This window comes from Numida meleagris, chromosome 13 (assembly GCF_002078875.1).
Source record: "Numida meleagris isolate 19003 breed g44 Domestic line chromosome 13, NumMel1.0, whole genome shotgun sequence".
Taxonomy (NCBI): Eukaryota; Metazoa; Chordata; class Aves; order Galliformes; family Numididae; genus Numida; species Numida meleagris.
This window is the reverse complement of record NC_034421.1, coordinates 4,987,124-5,009,731: the sequence shown is the minus strand read 5'-3', so window position 1 is coordinate 5,009,731 and position 22,608 is coordinate 4,987,124. Positions and strand designations below refer to the sequence as shown.

Sequence of the window (22,608 nt, the reverse complement as noted above, 5' to 3'; positions counted from 1 at the left end):
CCCGGCCCTGGGGAGGGACAGAGCGGTGGAGGCCCAACACAGCGTGTTCCTTCAGAGTGTTTGTCAGCACGGGCACAAACAAACATTTTGCGGGGCCTTTGCCAGGAGGACAGGGTTAACGTGCACGGAGCCCCGAAGGACGCGGGGAAGGGCTGCAGCCATCGCTGCAGGCTCCCACCCTCCATGCACTGCTGGGGCACGGGGAGCGTTGCACCTCCAGGGACTGCGTTACTCAAGTCCTTGTGTACAAACCGGAGCAAAACCCATTAATCCTGGCAGGAGGGAAAACGTGTCCTGGTGCTGAGGGGTGAGAGGAAACCATCAGAACACTCCCTGGTGTCCCCCATCCTCACCACCCACTGTCCTGCCCCCCAAAAGGGGCTCTGCTTTGGGATGAGTGGGAGGGAAAAGTGAAGTAAGGGATGTTTGTGGGATTTGGGATGAAAAATCATCTGGGATCACTGGGAGAATGAGGGAAGCCAGGGGGAAGCAGGGCAGAGCCAAGATGGAGGCATGGAGCAGGAGGAAGAAGAGGATGATGAGGGATGCTCTGGGCTGCGAGGGGCACACAGCCCACATATTTTCCAGCAGTATTTTCCATGTGGACCCTGTAGACCTCCAGTTCTTCAGATCCACGAGGTTTTTGTGATTTTTCCCTCGCATTCTCTCCCCTATGCCACTGAGGGGCAGTAGAGGTGGGATACAGGGGTGGGATGCAGAGATGGGATGTAGGGGTGGGATACAGGGATGGGATGTAGGAGTAGGATGAAAGGATGGGATGCAGGGATAGGATGCAGGGGTGGGATACAGGGCTGCGATGCAGACGTGAGATGAGCAGGGTGCTGTGCAAAGGAACCAGATCTTGCTCTGCGGCTGGGCTGGCAGCTGCACGCTCCCACACACGATCGCACAGTCCCCTCTAGTGGATATTTCTCCTGCATCCTCAGTGCCGTCCTGCCCATGGCGTACAGAGCAGCACCGTGCTGCAGGCCCTGGCTCTGAGCACCAATGCCAGGCACGACCTGCTCAGCTCTGCACGCCAAAGTGGGGCACAGCGGCCAAAGCCCTGTCCAGCTGCTGCCGAGGGCTGAGCCATCCCCTGCTCCGCTCGCTCCCTGCCTGCGTACTCGGGTGACTCAGCTTTCCGCCCCTTCCCTGGCGTGGGCCCCCACCACCCGCAGGCCTTGCGTCAGGGCTGGCCCCTGTGCGGCATCGCTGGACTCGACCCCAACCCCGCAGCCCCGCTCCCCTGCTTCGAGATATTTGGGCTTTGGCCAATGTGGGAGCAAGTTAATGAATAACCCAGCACGAGCATCACTTGCTCCGACCTTAGCAGGTCCTGCTGTGCTGAAATGGGTCGGAATACAAGAGGAATGCCTGCACCCAGGCTACAGGACCAGCCACACTGCACATAGCTTTTGAGTGATGCCAAAATCTGCCCTCGGTGCTGACACATTAGTGGTGATTTCCTTGCTTCTACCATCCTTCGTGTGGGGTGAGGGATGCTATCGGGGTCCAGCACTCACAGTGGGGCTTTGCAGGCTGCCCCACAAAGCAGTCCTGAGGGTGGGGAGGAGCTATTGCCCAAACTCTGGGGAGATTTTTGGCCCCATAGTGGCTTTTGGGGGATGCACACCTGATCAGGCTGCACGGCCCAAATTCACCAGGTGCATACAGATGTCCCTGGATGTCCCAGGGCCGGACATCCAAATCCCATCATGTGTGCCCCTCAGTCCCCCATAGCGGCCGCATCCCCCCCGAGCCCACTGACCCCAGAGAGAGAGGCTGAGGCTGTGGCACAGAGAGGTTTATTGTGCGTCTCCTTCGCGGGGCAGCAATGGGAACATGCATCTCTTCGTCGCCACTTTCATGCTCAAAAGAGAGGAAAAGCCCCAAATCTAAGCCCTTTGGTTAACCCTGTGAGTGCCAGGGACATTCACAAGGGAATGCACATCCCAGCCCTGCTGCAAACGCTCTGTTTTTCCCTCAGCATTGGGGATAGTGGGTCCGACCCGTGCTACCCCTTGGGCTCAGAAATGCACATCTCAGGCATGAGCTATACCACATTTTTCCTTGCCATTGCATCTAGGTAGGGTCCAAGCTTCTGGCAGGATTGGACTCACCAGTGAACCACAAATGTAACCTCTGAGTGCTTGCAACCATCTAACGCAGTGGTCTGAACTGGAAGAGAAAAATCAAACTGTCTTTAAAGCTGCACAGGGCAGTGAAAACATAGGGGAAAAAAACCAATTCCCAGCACCAATGCTTGCTTCCTCTGTGCCTGGAGGGGAGCCATGCACTGCCTGGAGCATCCTCCCAGTACCTGGATGCAAACACCCCATCCCTGTGCCAAAGTCAGAACCACAGGTGGGAATCTGCAAAACCCAAACTTTGTTTTTGGGAAGCCAGATGCCAACAGAACCTGATGCTTATTGCAGTGCTCCTCAGCAGCCTCTGTTTTATAGATGTGTGTTTGAAAATAAAAACTCTGCGCAACCCAGTTGAGCAGGGACCACACCGCAATGGAGAACTGCATCATGACCCCAAACACGGTGAGTTCAATAGGACAGCAAACCACATGGGATTTCTGTGCATCCTCGTGGAGCCTCACAGAGGTGAAGCTCCAGCTCTGTTTTCATGTGGAGTGAACCCCCGTGGCCTCTCCAGCATCATACACCCCACCAAGGGGATGCTGGGTCCAGAAAGCCGTATCCCTGGGGTCTGCCCAAGGCCTGGATCTGGGCAACCACAGAATTGTGCCAGCTTGTTTCAGCTTGAGGATGGGCTAGGAGAGTGCTCCAGAGAGCTCGGGCAGCTCATGGTGCCAATGAGGAAAAAATCAACTCGCAGCCCATGCGATGCCGTGTGTGATGCTCAGCAGAGCTGCACCTCAGGTGGCTGCACAGCCCAAACACACACCTGGAGAAGCACACAGTGGTTTAAACAGGAAAAACTAAAATAAAAGCACTGTGGGATGTCACTCCCAAACCATGCAATCTTAACACAATGGCCCCATCCCAAGAGACAGGGCTACTTTTGGAAAGACCTGAGGCAATTCGGGCTTCGATCCTGACCCCACAGCAGCTGGGGAAGGCACGGATTCGGAAGTACCGACTTCAAGAGCCTCTCCAGGTCCCACACATGGCAGGACTGACCGCTGCTGCTAAAATTTGTTGTTTGTTGGCTACGTGGCTCTGGGCTCAGATTGCTTTGTGCTGATGGGGATGAGAGAGGAGAGGAAAGATAAAGGCGTGAGGCAAGCAGCACACAGGGTGACCAACCCTGGCCACACATCTCAGCGGGGAACTTCACCCCTCTGGTCAGCAAGTCCTTGGGCAGGAGAGCAGGGAATAGTGGGATCTCAAATGGTGCGGGCAGACCCTGCAGTACCCAGGGACAGGTGGGGGTGTGGCACTGGGAGGTGCCACATCCCAAGCAGGCAGCAGACTGATGGCCTCACCCTGCTCCCTGCCCAGCCCCGTGGTGCTCTGCTCCCTTCTCTGCGATTCTGTACCTCCTCCACCACCCCATGTTTTTGTTTTACCATGCAGCTCTGCACCAACGGCTTTAGGGTGCTCAGTGGCATCGACTGTCCCACTGCCCAAGCCCAGCAGTTGGCAACACCCAGGGCTGATCCATCTCTGTGTGCATGCACACCCAGAGCTCTCCTATCAGGCTGATTTTGGACACGATGAGGAGGAGATTGATGGGGTATGGACCATGCAGCCATCATGTGCACAGCCCCTGGCTTTGAAATCCATGAATCAACACCACCTAGGGCTTGCTGAGTTTCTTACAGCTCTTGGCTAATGAAACATCTGCTCCCTCCTTCCCGAATCAGCACCAGAGTTCCTCTGAGCTGCGGCAGCTCCTCAGCGATGGGGTGGATGCAGATCCTTCACGGCAGCAGGAGGACAAATCCATGGCATGACTCCACTGTGGAGGGACAGAGGGATGGCCTGTGCCGTGTCGGAGGGGCAAGATGACACCGGGGGTCTGACATGGCACAGAGAGCAGCCGGGCTGAGGTCTGCTCCCAGGTCCCCTTCCTTTCCCACCCCATAGGTGTCTGTCTGTCTGTCTACCTGCCCATGGTGTCGGCCTCCAGGAGGACTCCACGAGGAGATGAGCAGGCAGCCGGGATGGAGGCCGGGAAGGAGGCTGGGGTTTAGTCCGCATGGCTCAGTGGCACCGTTTGCTGTCCAGAATGGCTCTCCAGTCATCAGACCAGGACTGCAGACGGCGCCTGGGCGGCTCCAGCTGCAGATGCTTGTTGTGGCAGGCAGTGAAGAGCACGTGCTCCCAGCTGGGGTTCACCTCAGCCCCTGCAAAGCAAGAAGAGGTCAGATCACTGAGTTCTCCCTTTGCGAGGCACCCCTCACACACGGCAGCCTGCAGACACATCCCCTAACAAGAGCGTCATCAACAAGGCAGGGACCAGCACCCATCACCTCTGATTCCACTCATATATGCCCAGTCCTGCTGCCTCACAGCGCCCTTACCAGTTATATCAGGTCTGTCATCGATGAGCAGGTCAGCAGAAACCACCGTCTTGTCCCGTGTCAGAACGATCTGCTCCAGAAACTCGGGGCCGAAGTGCTTCTCCACCCAGGCATACTGCAAGGCAAAGGGAGCGGTGAGCGCAGGCGGCGCTGGCACCTCCTCAAATGGCTCAGCAGTGGGAAGGATGCTGCTGGAGCACAAGCTCTTTTACGTGTAGGCAGGTCCTGGCATCATATGAAATGTTAAGGCCAAGTGTATGCAACTGGCAGAGAGTAGCCAGCTCTGCAAAGGTGCCTGGGGATAATTCTGATGGTGCAGGGAATGTCGCAGCTGTTTTGCAGCTGGGGGAGCCGAATTTCAGCCCTGCTCACCTTCTCATAGGGGCAGTAGCGGTACTTCTTGATAGGGCTCGTGCAGATGAACACGTCAGTGCTGCCAAGAGAGAAACAGGGATGGTGTCACTGGATGGCCAAAGCCTGCTCCCTCCGAGCTGCCCCTGCGTGCCCAGCCTGGCATCAAAGCAGCCCCCCCACACACAGATAAGGGGGACTTAAGCTGTCAACCCCCAGATCCCACCCTCAGGAAGTGCACCCACACCCACAGGGACATCCTCCTTTTCGCTTCCCTTGCTGGGAACAGAGAGCTGAAGAGAAGGGGATGCATGCTGCTGATTTGCAGCAAGACAAAGCCCTCTCTTTCCTTTCATGCCCAGCACTCCCAACGCTGACACTGCACTGAGTGCTCCTGCCAGGAGGCAGATTAGCCTGCAAAGCCACTGCCGCTCCCCCACCAACCCCAAATACCACGGAAAGGTTCCGACTTACTCAGCCAAATTTGACATTTGCTTCACAGCTTCCACAGCACCGGGGAGCGGGTCCAGCTCGATGAAGAAGTTCTTGGATTCCCAGATGCTGATGGCTTTCTCCTGTGAGAGGGAAGGGAGCTGTTACTGCACAAGGCTTCTTGGTGCTCCTCTCTCTGCATGAGCTCATTCTCCATGGACGGAAGCAATGAGAAAGATCATAGTAATAGAATGGTTTGAGTTGAAAAGGACCCTTAAAGTCCATCTAGCCCAGCTCCCCTGCAATGAACAGGGATATCTACAGCTAGATGGGGTAGGGCTGGCTTTGGTCCCTCCTGGTAACCTGCATCCAGTCTGTACAATTTAGGTTGGAGGCTTAGTTTTGCTCGTGCAGCCCGATATGTGAGGAGAAAGCTGCTTCAAAGCACAGAATATTCAGCACCGAACCGAACCTCAGGTCTGTGTCTGGAGGAGCAGGGCCATGTGGATCCATCTGAAGTGGACTGGTACCTGTGCTGCAATGTTATTCAGTTCAACTCAAGGTGCTCTCTGCTCTATTTATCTCCATTAGAACACTTAAAATAGCAGTCAGGCTGTTCTCATAGGAGACAGTGTATTCTAGGAGGAAATATATGCCAGGATGAATGCATATAGTCTTCCTCAGGGATGCCCAGGCAAATGGAGCAACATCGGGCAAGTGTTTGAAACACATAATACCCAGGTTTGCAGCCAAGTTGCACTGGTCTGGTGCAAAGTGAGAGCAGAGCAAAAAGAGACCACAAGGAATGAAGCCTCAGGACAAAGCAGAGCCCAGGGGCCACTGCACAGCTCTGAGGAACAGCATCCAGAGCGCCCTCAAACAGGGAGCGGCCTGGCAGCCACCAAGAAAAGCAATTATTTTGCACAGACATGGGGTCCTTGTGGAGGAGAGCCTGGGAGCACTGCAGCATGAGTGCAGGCACGGGAAGCAGCCGTGTCCCGGTGTTGCAATGCAGCTGAGCAGCTGGGAAAAGATGTGATGTGAGCCCTGCCCTGAAGGACTGGTCTTGATTCTGAGCACCTCTGCTGCTTTATTTTGGGAGAGGAAATATGGAGAAAAGGAACTTAAAATCCTGATGAGAAGAGCAGCACCCTAGCAGCTTGCCAGAGGTCCAGACAGACATTCAGACTCCAGTTGCTCTGACTCCAGTTGCTCTGCCTCATATCGGTGGGCAATGTTTTATTTCTCAGGAACTGAGTGTAGCTGCACAAGAGACATCTGAGAGATGTGACCTGATGCAGCAAAGCTCTTCAAACTGCAGTGAAGTGTTTTCTTGCAGCAATGACTTCCGTAGCTATTCTGCTTCCACTTCTGTCAAAAAGCATTTTGCAATCAAGCTCAATGGGGGAAGAACTGAGCGCATCTTGATGAAAAAGCCCACTCAGCTCCTACATCCAGAGTAGCTCCCTGCAGCATGGGAGTGCAGAAGGAGAAGTTCCCCAGGCTGGAGATCCCACCCTGTGCCAAGCAGGATGGGCCCCTTTTGAGAACTTCAACCTCAATTTTTTGCTTCTTCTCTCCCCTCATGAACAACTCCATCCAGAACTCCCCAACCTTCCGGGCTCTGTGTGCTGTGTGCTGCTGCTCTCCATTCGTTCGGATTCTTTTCCTCCTGTTCTCCAGTCTCCTCTGATGGTGCCCACTGATGAAGGAGGACTGGAACATGCCATGCTCCCGCAGCCACACAGCAGCTCCTGCTCTCCTTACCCCTGGTCTGGGAGCAATGTGGAAGCAGGGCTGCCCCAGGGCTGGTCTGTAGGAGATCTGCTATTTCAGCCCAAGGTTTGGGAGTTATATGTGACCATGGCAGACACGAGATGAGCTCATTTCATTTGATACATCCAAAGAAGATTCAGAAAACTAAAAATGTATTATCATTCACTACCCCTGCCCAACCTTTAGCATCCGCCTTAGTGCATGGACGATGCCATCTGTTTCCCTTCCATCCACCCCACCTACAGAGCACATATCACCCCCTCAGCTCTTCAAGCTGCTTAGGACTTTGCCAATAGAAGAGACTGGACCTCATGCACACTCCCCTCCTTACAGGCACCATACCACTGAAGACAAGTATTCCTTTTATCCATCTCCATCCACACATGCAAGGAAAGGAGACATACATTAAAAGTGCTGGATTTTGAGGAAACAAGGCACTGCTGCATGCAGACACGTCCCCATGTTTGGGTGGTACCCATCACCCCCCTGCACCCAAACAAACCGTATCCCTGCACGGAGCACAGGGGGATGCACAGACTCACACTCAGCTCAGCTGCTAGGCGCCCGTATTGCTCCGACACCCAGAAGCCCCTCCGGTCCTCCAGGGCAATGTAGGGTTTGTCGGGATACCTGGCCCTGAACTTCTTGAGGAATCCTCCCTCGAAGTCGGCCAGCACCCCGTCCATGTCCACCAGCACGCGCAGCGCTCTGCGGGACCCCGCTGTGGGGCCAGACCCCCTGCCCAGCCCTGCTAAGGGGCCACAGTGCCGGGGCCGCAGGTGCAAGATGCTGCTCAGCAGAATCATGGCAGAGAAGGGCTCGGGGGTGTCTTTTTTTTTTTTTTTTTTGGGGGGGGGGGGGGAGGAGGTATTTCAAGCATGCACCCTGCAAGCAGACAGCTCTTGCAAGCTGGTCCCCCTGCAGCTGCAATAGGGAAAAGCACGGGGGATGCAATGGGGTGCAGAGGGGGTGCGGAGGGGAAGCAAAAGGGGTGCAGAAGGGATGCGGAGGAGATGCAAAGGAAATGCAGAGGGGATGAGGGAGGGAAGCAATGGGGTGCAGAGGCTCTTCCTCACCCCAGCTCCTCCCCACCCCATCCCTTCCTTGCAGCAAGCACCGAGCAGAGGGCTGCGGGCCGGGGCCGCCCGGGAGCCGCGGGCCGGGGCACTGCGGAGCGCTCGCCCCGACCCGGCAGTGCAAAAACCCAGTTCCTCTTCCCGGTGCCTGAGCGAGCCCGGAACGGCGGCACCGCCTTAAAGCGGCACAAGCGCCTTGCAAAGCTCGGCTCGGCCGTGCCTCCCAGCCGCTTTAAGCCGGCTGCAGCCGCGCTCCCTCCCCTTCCCCGCGGTGCTCGGGGGCTGCGGGGCTCCGACTGCTGCCCACTCTCTGGGGCACGGCTCGTCCAGGGGTCCCCGAGGTCGGCAATAGCAGGGCTGGCTTCTTTGCCGACCCCCTGCTGCCTCCCCTTCGCCACCGTGTTTTGGGGTGCATGCAGGGAACACGGGTGCAGATGTAACGCATGCAGTGGTTTTTGCAGCAAAGCCATAATATGCAATCCATCCCTTTGAACCAATTCACGGGAAGAGTTAGACTTTGCCCAGAATCTCACTGAATGTGACAGCTCTTGTGTGATATGAAGATTTAAAAGAAGATACCCTGACACAGAACTCTTCATTCAGCGCTGGGAAACATCTGACTGTGCAAAGGAGGGACTCAAGGAGTCGGAATGAAGTGCTGACATAGAAACAGCACGCACGAAGGGCTGCATATTCTGACACAGGACCAGAGATCATCATGGCCAAAAAGCACTTGGGGGATTTAAGCCGCTAAAGAGCAGGGAGGCATCAAGAGTGTGACTAACAGGATTAGGCAACTGCTGAGTTGGGAATGAAAAGATTTTGTCTGACAGCAATGATTCAACTTAGCAGATCCAAAATATTTCGTCTTTCAATTACTGAATATTTTCTAGTGGGGTATGTTGTCCTTGTTGCGTAGAAAGGCCAAATGAGTTGTAGGGAGCCAATGATTCGGTGAAGGTCACCGAGAGAACAGGGGAATAGAATTCCTGATTACAAGGGTGTACGGAACAGTAAACATGAAACTGAGAAGGGAAAATGTGAAGTTTCAAATCTGCCTCTGCTGCAAGCGGGTAAGAATACGTTTTACTTGTCACAAGGAATGGGATTTCATTGCACTTTTCTGGCTAAGCAGTGAGATGATGTATTTGTCTTTCAGCGACAAGCAAGGAGTTTTGCTCTTGTTCTCAGACTATCACAGGACGCCCTGCCAGTCCCAGCGAGCTCCCTGCCGGCAGCAGCTCGGCACAGCACACTTGGGCTCCTCCAGGGATGAAAAATATACTTGAGCTTACACAAACTGAATTAACATCACTGCTACTTGGCACCAGGGGAATGAATTCTGGTCCCTGATATTAAGGAGTGCTATTTACATGTCATCAGATAACGGCCACTGAGTTGAGCCACCGCATTCTCCAAGCAAAAGGGACAGCACAGCTGTGAGGGTATCTGTAAGGACCTTAACAACCAGAGCCATTCTCTGGGAGGAATTAGAACTGCTCGGACTGCACGGATCAGTGCTGCAAGCGTTCAACGCACGTTCCCCTGAGAGAAGGGCTTCACGGTGCGGGCTCAGGCTGAGAGTGGGGGCTGCACTGAGCCCTGCGGTTTGCGGCCCTACACCACATCCAGCCCCACCACGGGCACACCAGGACGGGGCCAAGCACAGACCGAGCGTGACGGCGGCAGCGGTCCGGGCCCGGTGTCACGCGGTGACACAGGAGGGGCAGTGACGCCACCACGACGTCAGCCGCGCGGCCGGCGGCCCTGCTGAGTCACGACTTCTCGCGCTAAGATGGCCTCCTGCGCCCGGAGTGGGCGCGGGGGCGGTGCTTCCGGCCGGGCGGCCGTTACCCCGGCAACCGCGGCGGGCGAGGGGGGAGGCTTCTGCTCTCGCGAGATAGCGGAAGTGACGCACGGCGGCGGGCGTCGCGCGACTCTCGCAGCGGCCGCTGATTGGCTGGTGGCGGCGGCTCCCGTGGCGGAGCCTCCTTCCCGCTTCCCTCCGCCGCTCCCGGCCCGCGCCGCCCCTTCCCTCCCTCCCCCCTCGCAACCGCCTGCCCCGCCCCTCCCGTAGCGCGCGCGCGGCCGCGCCGCCAGCCGCCAAGATGGCGTCGGCGCTGGAGCAGTTCGTTAACAGCGTCCGGCAGCTCTCGGCCCAAGGTGACCGCCGGGTGCGAGCCGCGGGCGGGGCTGAGCGGGGAGCGGCGGCCGGTGCAGCCCGTCGGGCCCTGTGTGTCTGTGGGGAGCGGGTTGGGGCCTGGATCTCTCCTGGCTTTACGTCGGGTGGTGGTTGGGCCCTGTGGTGCGGAGCTTGGGCTCTCCTTGTGGCTCGTGTGAGGCCTTCGTTCACTGTCGAGGGGTCCTGGGTGGGCTTCGGGCCCACGAGGAGCAGCTGGAACAGAGTGTGAGCCTTGGGAACGAGAGGGAGCTTGGAAATGGGGGGTGCTTCGTGGGAGTGGTGCAGCCCAGCCTAACACTGAGTGTGCTGGGGAATGGTGGTAATGCATTTTGGAAGTGCTGGCTCCTGTGGGTGAAAGCTCTGCCTTCCTGGTTTGGGGCTCTGAGGGTCTGTTACTGCTGCTGGGATCTCTGACATACCTCGGGAGGAAAGAATAGAGGCCTGAGGCTGCCTCAGGGTTGTCATTACGCAGCACTCAGAAAACGTTTTAATATCTCTAGGTAAACTGTCTCAGATTTGTTGCCAGACTTCTCATTTCCCAGCATGCGGGCACGCTGTTTCGTACTTTCAACTTTCCGTGGGGATGCTCCCTAGGAACTTCTTTACTGAGAGGGTGACAGAGCTCTGGAACAGGCTGCTCAGAGAGGTGGTGGAGTCTCCTTCTCTGGAGATGTTCAGACCCCACCTGGACACCTTCCTGTGCAACCTGCTGTAGGAGGGGTTGAAATGGGAGGTCCCCAGAGGTCCCTTCCAAACCCTACAGTTCTGTGGATGTTTGCTCCCTGTAAGTGATCAGAAATTCACACTTTCCTCTACGGCCCTCAGGCTTTATCTGTGGCGATTACTTTTGGGTGGGGCTCAAATTCTGTCATACTTTGGTTTAATTTATTAAATTTTGTAGTACTTTTACTGGGGATAGCAGATGCAGGAGACAGCTTGTACCTACACAAGGTGCAGGTACTTAGCAGACAACAGAAGATTTTTTTATATGATCTACTTTAGCTGGGGAGTTCTTATTATATGGTTTTGAAGGTGAAAACGGTTCTAGGGAAAACTGGCTGCCTTCATGGAAGTTGTCCCATTGGGAACTAGCCAGATAGGTGCTATCTGTGAGGAGTAAGTGCAGGCACCACAGACTGCAGTGGGAGAAGCACGTGTACTTGTGGTCCCTGGCTGTCAGTGATGAGCTGCGCAGGGGATGACATAAATGGACATGTAGTGAGGCCTTGTGTGGGTGTTCCACTTGCATGCTGTTAATGTTTAGCATGTTTGGTTTTTGGTTTTTTTTTTTTGTGTGTGTGGTTTTGGTTCTTGTTTGTTTGTTTTTATGGGGGGAGGATGCTAGATGATGGCTATAGAATGGGAGGATTTGTCTCTTGGGGAGGGCATCAGAACTAACGTTTTGCAGTGCTCGAATATCGTTAACAAAGTATGATTTTACAGGCTCTGTTTCTTTCCATGCTTGTCTTGGGAGCTTTAAATCTGGGTGGAGAGAGATGTTATGGGGATGAGTGTGTGGGATCCTGGTCCGTGGTCCCACATATGGGCCTTTTGATCCCTCTTTTATTCAGTGTTAACATTTCATTGGTAAGGCTCCCCCGGTTTTGTCTTGGTTTTGTTTTCAAAGGAAAAGGCCAAGAAATTTGAGAGTGGTGTTAATCTCTATGAATGGGAGCACTATTCTTCAGTTCTTGAAGACTTCTGTAAGGGTGAAAGGACCTCTGCTTTTTTTCTCTAATCAACGAGGATTGAACACTGAAACAATCCTCTGCTTCAGAAAGATGTAGTTTTAATTCCAGTAGTTTTGATGGGGGGAGAAAAAAGGGTTTTGAAAGCGGTTTGTCATGTTATGAGGGAGGTCCTTTTGTAAGGGCTTACCATACCTTCCTAATTCAAAATAGTCACCTTTCATACTGTGTTTGTAGTTGCCAACGAATAGAACAATATTGTAATAATAATTATGTGAAGTAAAGTTAAGAACAGATTTTAAAAATCCCATTATTGGAGGTATTTAGTTGCAGGGTTGTTAAAATTAATGATGAGCAGACCAGAAAAGTGAATGAGGCACTCGAGAAGTGCTAAGGAGCAAGCCTTGGTATCGAGGTGTTTTTTATTATTATTTTGGAAAAGGGAGGGCGCTGTTCTTGGTATATATTTTTTCCCTGTTAACAACTAGAAGGCACAAGTGTAGGTACGTTCTATTCACATTAGAGAAAATTTGGCATCGCAGTGAACTTGCCAAAGTCTTGGAGGCTTGGCTCAAGTGGAGCTTGGTGTTGCTGTGAGATCCTGAAGCCCTCTCTAACGAGGCAGATTGATGCTGCTGCTCATGTTCTGTGTGTTTCCTTTGCTGTCCCAAGGGTCAGAAGCTTATCTGTCACCTTAGGGAAAGCATGCTGGTGGTGGATTATATGTTGAGAACTGGTGCCTAATGTACTTCAGAACAGTAAATTGTCTGGGTGATACTATGTTTTCCTGATTTTTATAAAGGGAATCAAGTTGTAGTGAAGCATGGGAATGCACGTGTATTTTCTAATTGGATTCTGATGAGGATGTTTTTTATTTCAGGGCAAATGACCCAGCTTTGTGAACTGATCAATAAAAGCGGAGAACTGCTAGCAAAAAACCTCTCCCATCTGGATACAGTGCTTGGTGCCCTGGATGTGCAGGAACACTCATTAGGAGTTCTTGCTGTCTTGTAAGTGTGGCTTTCTTTTAATTAAGCATTTTAGTATCGAAACCTCAAGCTACAAGCTGAATTGCCAGCCAGACTTTTTTTCTTTCAGACCTAAATATTGCCAGTCTACTGTAGAATAGTGCTTAGTTTCCTTTGGTGATACACATTTTATTAGAAGAAATGTTAAGGCCAATTTGTGCTTTCAGTAGAAAGATATCTGGAGCCTGTAAAATACTATTACTGCCAAACAATGATGTTGGAGGTTTGTTTTCCTTAGGGCTGTATGTGTTTCTCTTGGTCATGTCTATATGAGTGTTTTTACCTACCAGTTCAGCAAAAAAGTGTAGAACTTTTAACTGGCAGGCCATGAGTGAGCCAAACTGTGAACATGAAGCGATGTGCAGAGTTCTTATTGCACTCAGATAGTGTAAGCACAACTCATAGGAGAAGCAGCGTGCAACTCTGCAGCCTGTAGGGTGCTGAGGAACCAGCAGAGATGGAGAGAAACTGGAAGTGAAGAGAAGGAGCTCTTTGCAAGAGGCACAAGTCTAATCATTTAATAGTTGGGAAATCTGTGACGCATTCAGGCGTGCGTACAGAGAAGTTATGGGGTTTAGTATTAATATTTCACTGTTAGCTATTTATTATGATTGTAATTGTAGCAGATAAAGTGATCTTTGTTGGCCGTAGTTAGTTCAAAGCCTGTATTTCACTACATTCATAGTAGGACTATGCACTGAAAGCGTACTTTCAAGTGCTGTGCAGCTCCTGGGGAAATGTATGCCATCTGTCATAACCACTTTGGTGCTTCTTGCGAGCAGCTATGTGCACCTGCAGAGACTGATGAAGATAGAGCTTTTTTTTTCCTTTTAATTAATCTCTAAATGTTATGTGTTAAACTTCTTTTTTGTCTTGTTTTAGGTTTGTGAAGTTTTCTATGCCCAGCATCCCTGACTTCGAAACATTATTCTCACAGGTGCAGCTTTTCATCAGTACTTGTAATGGGGAACACATTAGATATGCAACAGACACTTGTAAGTTAAGCTTAATTTGGCATTTTATAGAAAAACCTTTATATATTTTGGTATAGTTTGGTAATATTGATTTTCTCTTTTTACTGAATTTGTTTGTTTGTTTTCTGTATTTAGTTGCTGGCCTGTGCCACCAGTTAACAAATGCCCTTGTGGAGAGAAAACAGGTGAGCAACTATCATCTAGTACAAATAAGGTACCTACAAATCCAGGCTCTTAATAGGGACATTACTTGCTTCATATTTACTGCTAACTTCATGCAAAGTATTTTTGTGTGGCTCCTTATGTATGTTAAGTCTACTGAGCAGTAATGAACCTAAACGATTTAAAAACTTGTTTAAGGAAAATTTAAGTTAAAATTCTGGGGGAAAGTTGCCTGAAAACATGCTCTCATGCACGAACCAGGTGTACCAAGAATGTTATTCAGGCAGTGTGTGTGTGAGTAGGAGAGAGCTGCAAAAATTAATAGCACCGATGAGTCAGTGATATAGTTCAGTGTTATTCTCACCAGTCTTACATAGTGTTCTTAATGAAATGCCTTAAAATGTAGGGGACGTTTGTTTGTAGGGCTAAGATACTGAAAATGCCCTGGAAAAGTCAGTTAAATTTAGCTTGAAATAAAAGAGATCAAATCTGGACTAAGTGAAGTAAAGCAGGAGCCTTGCCTTTGTGTGCTAGGAATTTAGATGGGATCATGGAGTCAAGAAGTTTCCTCAGTACAAATTACTGTTTTCCTGATGAACTTGTCTTTGTGGAGCAGAACTAGTGACTGGTTTAGATTATCAAGAATAGTTATATACCTTACGTTAATTTTATTTTCTGAGTGACTGCAGTATCCTACAAAAAGGGAACCACGAGTTAATTATTACTTAACGGAACCTGTCAATTAGTGTTATTTTTCATTTGTAAGTGTCAACATAAGATCCAATGTGCTGCCATCTATGAGAAATTATCTGAAAGAGATGTAATTTCTGACAGCCCCTGCGAGGAATTAGCATTCTCAGACAAGCCATAGACAAGATGCAGATGAACACAAACCAGCTGACCTCAATACATGCAGATCTCTGCCAGGTAAGGGGAACGTGTAGGGCTTTTTTCTGAGAGTAAAAGCTTGTAGAATACCTATAGCTGTTTTAGAAATACGCATTCACATATTGCAGTGTAGAAAAAAGTTTTATTTATGGGTTTGGGTTTTGTGATTTTGGGTTTTTTTTCTTCTTTTCCAGTAGTCAATAATATGATATACTGAAATTAGAACTCCCTTCTCTTTGTATTAAATGCTCAGCACATGTCCCCAGATCTTTCGATTTGTTCATGACTTTTGAAAGTCCTTCTCTCTGGGCTGGAAGTCACGCACAGCTTCTCTTAGACATTGTGAGTGTCCTGGCCAAATACTGTTTGCTCAAGTTTGACAAAAGGCATGCTTGTCTCCGTGTCTTTGGCCTGGATATGCACTTCTGTCTCATTCTTGGCTCCTGGGACTTAGAGTTGGATGAGAATGTTTAGTGCAATATTTAGTGCTGCCAGCACGGTAGTCTGGAAGGCCTGGAGTTCCAAGCTGCTTTGTCAGTTAGTCTAATTTCTTTAGGATTCAAATAATTTATAACTGTTCACAAGCAGTGTTTTTTTTTCCAAATACCACAATACAATGTATTTATAATCTGTGTTATGCCACTACTGACTTCTACTGTTTTTTTTTTATCTCTCAGAGGAGTGATATGTACTAAATACTACTGAATGAGCTGAATTTCAACATCTTCCTGATGGATATTTGAAATGGCTAATTTTATAAAAACTTGATTTGTTTTCTTGTAGCTCTGTTTGTTAGCAAAATGCTTTAAACCTGCCCTCCCATATCTAGATGTGGACATGATGGATATTTGTAAAGAGAATGGGGCATATGATGCGAAGCACTTTTTATGTTATTACTACTATGGTGGGATGATATACACTGGGCTAAAGAACTTTGAAAGAGCACTCTACTTCTACGAACAGGTAACTTGAATTAAAAATCAGCATGAATTGTGGTGAATTGAAAAGCAAAAGTGGCGTGTGTAATACCACGGAGATGACATGTCATCTTTGAATGGCCACAAAGGATAGAATAGAAAGCCTAATATAAAGTACAAGCAGTCTGATTATTTCTGTTCTTAACCTTTAGGATGCAGTTCTATTAATAGATCTATGCTCCTGTTCATCATTCACTTTGGTTTTGCTTTTGTATGTGTGTGCATTATAACCGTGCTTAAAAACTGGTTGGGATTTGTTCTCATTTATTGGCTGCATTGTGAAGGGTATAGACTGAATGATACTCTTTGGTGTACAGAGTGAAGTAACAACCTGAATTTAGAAGTGTTATCTTCTGAGACAGTCACAGCCAAGCCACTAATGCGCCATAAATCTACGCAACTCAAAGGTTGATGTTAAATTTATCTCACTATAAATATTTCCAAGTGCTCGCTTATTGCTGCTCGCGTAGGAACGGGCCGACACTCAGAATTGTGTATTTTCAAAGAGCACGGTGGCTTTGCTTCTGACCTGTGTTCATTTTTTGATGGAAGTTGTACTTCCCGCCTGTTATAATAACGACTGCTTTACTTTCTTCTGTGAAAGAAGAGAAAATGACAACATTCAGAAAACTCTGAAGGAAAATGTTGTCAAATGTGCAAAATAAACTGGTGCAGCATTTTTCTGTAAGCAAGAGCGAGCTGCTGAGTGGCAGTATCGGAGTGAACTAAGATCTCTCCTTGCTATTCTGAAAGCCTCTTTCATCATGGTTAAATAAGAGGTTGCATGATACAGTATCTCTATGAAATCTTTAAGGATCTGTGTAAATTCAGCTTTCAAAGGAACCGTATAATCATTCCTTGTAACAAGTAGCCACTGATGATTTACAGTACAACTTCAGATACATACCAAAGAAATAAATTTTGCTTTGATCTTAACAGGGTTTTTTAAGGTAGGCGTTACTGCAAGATGACACATTTTGAGTAGTTTGTATAGAATTTACTTTTTTTAGATGATTACTTTTTTAAATAATTATTTTTGACAGAAGTTAAGCTGTAACACTCAAAAGTGAATCTAATATGTCATTGTATCCTCGGTGCATGCAGTTTTAAACTGAGATTTTGTTAATGTAGAAGCTACTGTAATTTACCAATGCAAATATTAAACTGGTTTCATTTCTTTTTGTCTCACTTAGGCAATAACTACTCCAGCCATGGCAGTTAGTCATATTATGTTGGAATCATATAAAAAGTATATTCTAGTTTCTTTGATACTACTTGGCAAAGTTCAACAGCTACCAAAATATACTTCCCAGATAGTTGGTAGATTCATTAAGGTAAGTCTTGCAAAGAGCTTAATCACAGAACGATGCATGTGAATAATAAAAGCCATAGTGGCAAGCATTTTTTCTACCTTCGTTTGATGTTGCACATTCTTGTTGTTTTTCTAGTTTACAGTGGCTAAAGATTATCTGGCAATTTTTACGTCTATTACAAATGGTGTTGTTCACATTGGAAATAAAGGTCTTCAAATTTTTTTTGTTTAAAAAAGAAAAGTCTTTTGAGTTGAATAGGACTTTGAAATTACCAATATTCTTTTCACTGCTGTTGCACACCCCTTGATAGCCTTTTAATTTACAACTCAAGGATGACTTGACAAGTTTCACTTGCCTTTCAGTATGCAATTCAGTATGCAAGTGGACAAGTCTTCACCCCCTGATTCTGTATTGTCCGTGCTGTGATTCACTGGGATCGGGGCTGACTGTTTTGGAGATTAGAACAAATACAATGTATAAACCATGAATGCTGTGCTCCTGAACTTAGACTCAGCTTTCTTCATCTGCTAGTCAACCAAGGGCTTTTTTCCTGCTTTTTGTAATAACTAAAATTGTCGTATGCCATCCTTGAACAGTGCTTATTAGGTCTTACATTACTTTAATACAGATTGACTGGACAGGGATCTATTGTTTCCCTAAAGTCCTGCATGGGCATCACCTGTATTTTGAGAGGCATTTGAACAACTTAAATTTCCTTTTGTCTGCATGACTTCTTTTGTTGAAGTAGTGACTGGAATTTGTAAGGCTGGTTGAACACCACGTTCTTTAAGAAGAGTTCTTGTTTTTCCAATTGCAGCCCCTTAGCAACGCTTACCATGAATTAGCACAAGTTTATGCTACCAATAAACCCTCGGAGCTTCGAAACCTGGTGAACAAACACAGTGAAACATTCACAAGGGATAACAACATGGGGCTGGTTAAGCAATGCTTGTCATCTCTCTACAAAAAGAATATTCAGAGGCTAACCAAGGTAAGATGTGTAGGTTTCTTTTGTTTTGCTGAGAAATTGAGCGATTTAATTTTCCACAAAGAGAGTATCTCTGAAATTTATTCAATTAAGAGCAAAATGATGATGTAATCTCGTCACAGTGAAATGACTAAAACAGATTCACGTGTGTGAAGTACCATTATGAGACTTTAAAATGTTTTATGTAGAAAACCAATTCAGTTAGCTACTTAAGCATTAGTAAAAAGGTGGATCAATAAGTCTGTCTATCAGGGGGGTTTGGATACTGCCATGGATGGCTCCTTTAATTCAAATTACAGGTATATATCTGCTTACCTGCTTCCTTTTTGCACAGTATCTTCCAAACCTTTGTATCTGTGGCAATACACTACCCAAGTCAATGGTTTTGCTACTGTGAATGAGAGAGCTTAGACCATGATCATTTAATATGTAATCAAAAAGACATGAGCACTAATACCCCATAATCTCCATCTTTGTTCGAAAAATAAGAAAGCTGAACTTCATAGGTTACTTCATTAGATGAGAACGAGTGAATAGGATGGATTTTGGAAGCGTCGGGTAAAAGAAAATATAGAAGCAGTGTAACAATCTGGTCCTTCTGCTGAAGAGGTGATCCTTAAAATCCTTTTCTAAATTTCAGACGTTTTTAACATTGTCGTTACAAGACATGGCGAGTCGAGTGCAGTTGTCAGGGCCCCAAGAAGCAGAAAAATACGTCCTCCACATGGTAAGATTTGCTACTTGACTAAACTGTCCTAATTTAAATATTGATCCAACAGAATAGTGTCTCGTTTGGCAGTGCATGTTCTGATTGGCTGAAGAATGGTTTCAGGTTGAGTGAAATCCCACAAGGAGTTGTAGATACCCAAAATTCTGTTCTTGGTGATGCTTTATTTTAAACTCTCTCTCATTTCAGATAGAAGATGGTGAAATCTTTGCAAGTATTAATCAGAAAGATGGTATGGTCTGTTTCCACGATAATCCTGAAAAGTATAACAATCCAGCAATGCTTCATAACATTGATCAGGAGGTAAATCTTCAAGATTTTTAATGGTTCTAGAATTCCTACCAAATAACCTTGGTGTGTAATCAGCTGCTGGGAGTAGTCAGTGTAGGTAACTTACATGTAGAGATGGAGAGCTATGAATCATGACGATTTCACAGTACCAGAATTTAAAAGTTTTGGATTGATAATAATTAGCTATCAAAGACATTAATTAAAATAAGAAAACAAAAAGTGGTATAACACTTTTATTTGGGAGATGAAGGCGGAGAACATTTTGACACGGAATTTTTGTGATGGCAATGTTACTAGTTCTCTATAGCACAGCCATGAAGTATCTTGAAGATCTTTTTCAAGCTGAACAAAGCAATCAGCTTAGTATGGTTGTTGTTGTTGTTTGTTTTTTAAGATGCTGAAATGTATAGAGCTTGATGAACGACTGAAAGCCATGGATCAAGAGATCACTGTGAACCCTCAGTTTGTGCAGAAGGTAATTGATCCAATGTTTTGTAAGGATATGTAAGAAGTTGAGTGCAGTGAGTATGATGTACTGAACGTTTGTATTTGTAGTGCTAGTAATTATACCTCAGTGTAATGTGCATAAACATCGAGCTTTAAAATAAAAAGGAAGTGCATGTTATTTCATATCCACTTAATTTCCATACCTGTTAACTTCAAAGAAAAGTCTGGCGTGAACGTAATTCTTCAGACCTGTTTTTGAAGAAATAACTCTTTATCTTTCAGAGTATGGGCTCTCAAGAAGATGACTCAGGGACCAAACCATCCAGTTATTCCTGAAATTAATGTTGCTCACTACTCCGCTTTCAAGTAAAAGCTTAAGAGAATCACGCCTGGAATGGGGCATTGAGGAGTTCCATGAAGAGAGCAGAGAGAACTGAGCTTTGCTTTTCACCTGGACATTGAGGAAATAAAAGAACACCCTCTCAGTACTGTATAATTTCAGAAATATTCTCCGCAAAGAAAAAGGAAATCTCAAAAGAAACTTAAAAGTCTGTTGTGGATTTATTTATCTTCAGATTAACATCGTTAATGCATTAAATAATCTACCTTTTGTTTTAAAGGTTTTGAATGTTGCTGTGTTTCTGTAGCAGTCCTTTTTCCTCCTCTGCAGGAAAAAAAAAGTGTTATTCAGGGAAGAATGCAAACTAGCATTGGTTCACTTACGAGATAATTACTGGTTCATTCTGTATTTAAATTTGGCTCAAAGTGCAGATATATGTATGGTGGGGGGGAGAGGGGTGGAGCTTAAGTAAAATTCTCTACATCATAATTTGCATATACTTAGTGTAGTTGGCTGCTGTCTCAAATGATGAAATAAGAACGATGTTCTTCTCAAAAGGTATTATCGAGTCCCTCGTAGGTGATTTTGTTGGAAAGCAGAAGTTGCTTTAGGGAAACCATACATGAGAGCTGTTGATGATTTTAAGCTTCTGGTACAAAATACTTCCTAATAATGTTTGCTCTTGGATCAAATTTACTAGGCCTAGACAAGGATAATTGGAAGACCCGGGTGTTCTGGAGGATGCTGGATATGAAGTTGTTCACGCTGAAAGAAGTTTAAATTTTTGTTCCTATACAATCAGCATGAAGGTATTCAACACGCTACTATTTTTCTGTGGTGGAAATCAGTTCTAAGTGAAGGCGATGCTATAGATCCTTTCTTTGTTTCTAAATGCAATCCTTAATGATGGAATTCTACACAACTCATGAAAAACAATTTTATTTGGAACTAACTTGCTGGAATGGCATCTAGTTATTAATTCACTGTTTCAAACAAAAAGGTTTTTGTTGGATTCTTTAAGGGTTTCACTTCTTAGATCAATGGGTTTTTTATTTTTCTGTAGCTCTCATGTATCTGAAGATTCTAACTGTTCAAACACCTTTGAAACACTTCACATCAGTGTAAATCTTCTACTGTCAGGCATACATAAACCTGTCATCAAGGCAGAATGTGTGAAGCTCAGCATCTACTGCTTCCTGCTTAAACATCTGAATAGGAGCTGCTTGCAACTGCTAACCTGCCAGCTTTTGTCAGGTGCCAAAGCGGGAGCTAAGCATTTCTGGCTCTTGCCGTGTTAAACTTGTCTGTATTGAGGTTACCCATGGTTGAAAATAACCCATTTGTGCTTCCAGTGCAGATACAGAACTGTTGGGGTTTTCATTTAAAAGTGGTCTCTTAATTCTAGCAGAGCCGTTGTGGCAGTGGGACGCTTTCTAGGAGAAGATGGCTGTGCCCAGGGTTGTTCTCTAGGTGGCAAATGAAGTTTTTAAAAGCATAAAATATGCTGTGTTCACTACTAAATTGCTAAGTCCATAGTGTTAGTTGTTCACCATTGAGAATTTGTGCTTCCTTTTGGCGACTTCTGTATTCAAAGGCAAATTTTACATCTAAACTCGCCTTTCTAGTCTTGTAATTAAATATATTTATGATTTTTAATGTTTTTTTTTTTTTCCCTAGTTAATCCTGCAGTAATTTCAATGCTGAAAATGCTTATGCAACTTTTTTGCTCTGGTACTGTGGAAGTGTTAAATGCCTGATTAGCTGTGCTATGGGCTCAGGCACAAAGCTGGGTTATGGAAATGTTTACAATTATGTGCAGCAGAGTACTGCAAATGACTAACCCCAAACTGCCATGTAAACAAAAACTGTGATGGCTCGCCTTTCATTGCCAAAGGCTCACCTGCCAGGGGAAGAATGTACGCAGAATGCTTTCGTGAAGCCTGAGAAGAACCAGAAATGTTCTCTCTGCAGTGGCTGAGCTTTTGTATCCCTGGTTCCTTTAGTAAGCGTGGACATTCTGCTGAGAGCTGGTGAATGGCTTTATATCTGTGGAATTACAAGCAAATCAATAGATGCACCTGGCAAATAGCAGCTGTGTTTCCTTTGTTTCTTTTCCTAACGTAGATAAAATATACTGCACATCAAAAGGGATGGTAGATCTAAGTAATATTTTCAGATGATATATTACACTATTTTTCTTAATCTGTTTTTAAGGAGGCACATTCTTAGTACTGTTGAAAATTTGAAGTCGGGTCCCACCTGTAGAAAGTATTCACCAAAAGTGCTTTGGGGAAGGGCTTTTAAGTAATGGTTCGATGAAATGCATAATGTCTAGCATCTGCTTGTCTTGAGATACCGTTGAAATTAAGTCAGATTTCTAATGAAGTAGCTCCTTCAAGTCTTGGAACTAATTGCATGGGCTGTGGTGAGCTGAGAGGCTTTGAGAACACTTGAGCTTTCTGGTTTT

The 22,608-nt window shown here is 47.0% G+C and overlaps 2 protein-coding genes across 7 annotated transcripts; one reads left to right on the top strand and one right to left on the bottom strand.

Annotated features, from left to right (window-relative positions):
• NT5M (5',3'-nucleotidase, mitochondrial) lies at positions 1,793-8,256 on the bottom strand. Of its 3 annotated transcripts, none has more exons than XR_002443112.1 (6): positions 7,603-8,256; positions 5,327-5,427; positions 4,874-4,934; positions 4,502-4,616; positions 4,085-4,324; positions 1,793-3,959 (listed from the first exon to the last, which is right to left on the bottom strand). XR_002443112.1 is itself a non-coding variant. In XM_021411546.1 (5 exons), the coding sequence occupies exons 1-5, from the start codon at positions 7,864-7,866 to the stop codon at positions 4,182-4,184; spliced, it is 684 nt and encodes a 227-aa protein (XP_021267221.1). In that variant the 5' UTR covers positions 7,867-8,256; the 3' UTR covers positions 1,793-4,181. The 3 variants fall into 3 exon arrangements, 1 of the variants encoding a protein (XP_021267221.1); XR_002443111.1 differs by having other exon boundaries at positions 1,793-3,936; XM_021411546.1 differs by having other exon boundaries at positions 1,793-4,324.
• COPS3 (COP9 signalosome subunit 3) lies at positions 10,143-21,801 on the top strand. 4 transcript variants are annotated; one of them, XM_021411541.1, is made up of 12 exons: positions 10,143-10,299; positions 12,887-13,016; positions 13,917-14,029; positions 14,144-14,193; positions 15,005-15,097; positions 15,842-16,021; positions 17,229-17,369; positions 18,166-18,339; positions 18,977-19,063; positions 19,253-19,366; positions 19,749-19,829; positions 20,084-21,801. In XM_021411541.1, exons 1-12 carry the CDS (start codon positions 10,245-10,247, stop codon positions 20,135-20,137), a joined length of 1,272 nt encoding a protein of 423 aa, XP_021267216.1. In that variant the 5' UTR covers positions 10,143-10,244; the 3' UTR covers positions 20,138-21,801. The 4 variants fall into 4 exon arrangements, with proteins under 4 accessions (XP_021267216.1, XP_021267217.1, XP_021267218.1 ...); XM_021411542.1 differs by having other exon boundaries at positions 10,183-10,310; XM_021411543.1 differs by lacking the exon at positions 10,143-10,299 and adding an exon at positions 10,378-10,543.

Coding starts and splice junctions, on each gene's coding strand:
- NT5M (XM_021411546.1), bottom strand. CDS start 7,866: ATGATTCTGCTGAGCAGCATCTTGCACCTGCGGCCCCGGCACTGTGGC. Junction 4,935..5,326: donor CAAATGTCAAATTTGGCTGA/GTAAGTCGGAAC, acceptor CTCTCTTGGCAG/CACTGACGTGTTCATCTGCA. Junction 4,325..4,501: donor TGACAGACCTGATATAACTG/GTAAGGGCGCTG, acceptor CTTGCTTTGCAG/GGGCTGAGGTGAACCCCAGC.
- COPS3 (XM_021411541.1), top strand. CDS start 10,245: ATGGCGTCGGCGCTGGAGCAGTTCGTTAACAGCGTCCGGCAGCTCTCG. Junction 15,098..15,841: donor TACATGCAGATCTCTGCCAG/GTAAGGGGAACG, acceptor GTTTTCTTGTAG/CTCTGTTTGTTAGCAAAATG. Junction 19,367..19,748: donor TTCATAACATTGATCAGGAG/GTAAATCTTCAA, acceptor TTGTTTTTTAAG/ATGCTGAAATGTATAGAGCT.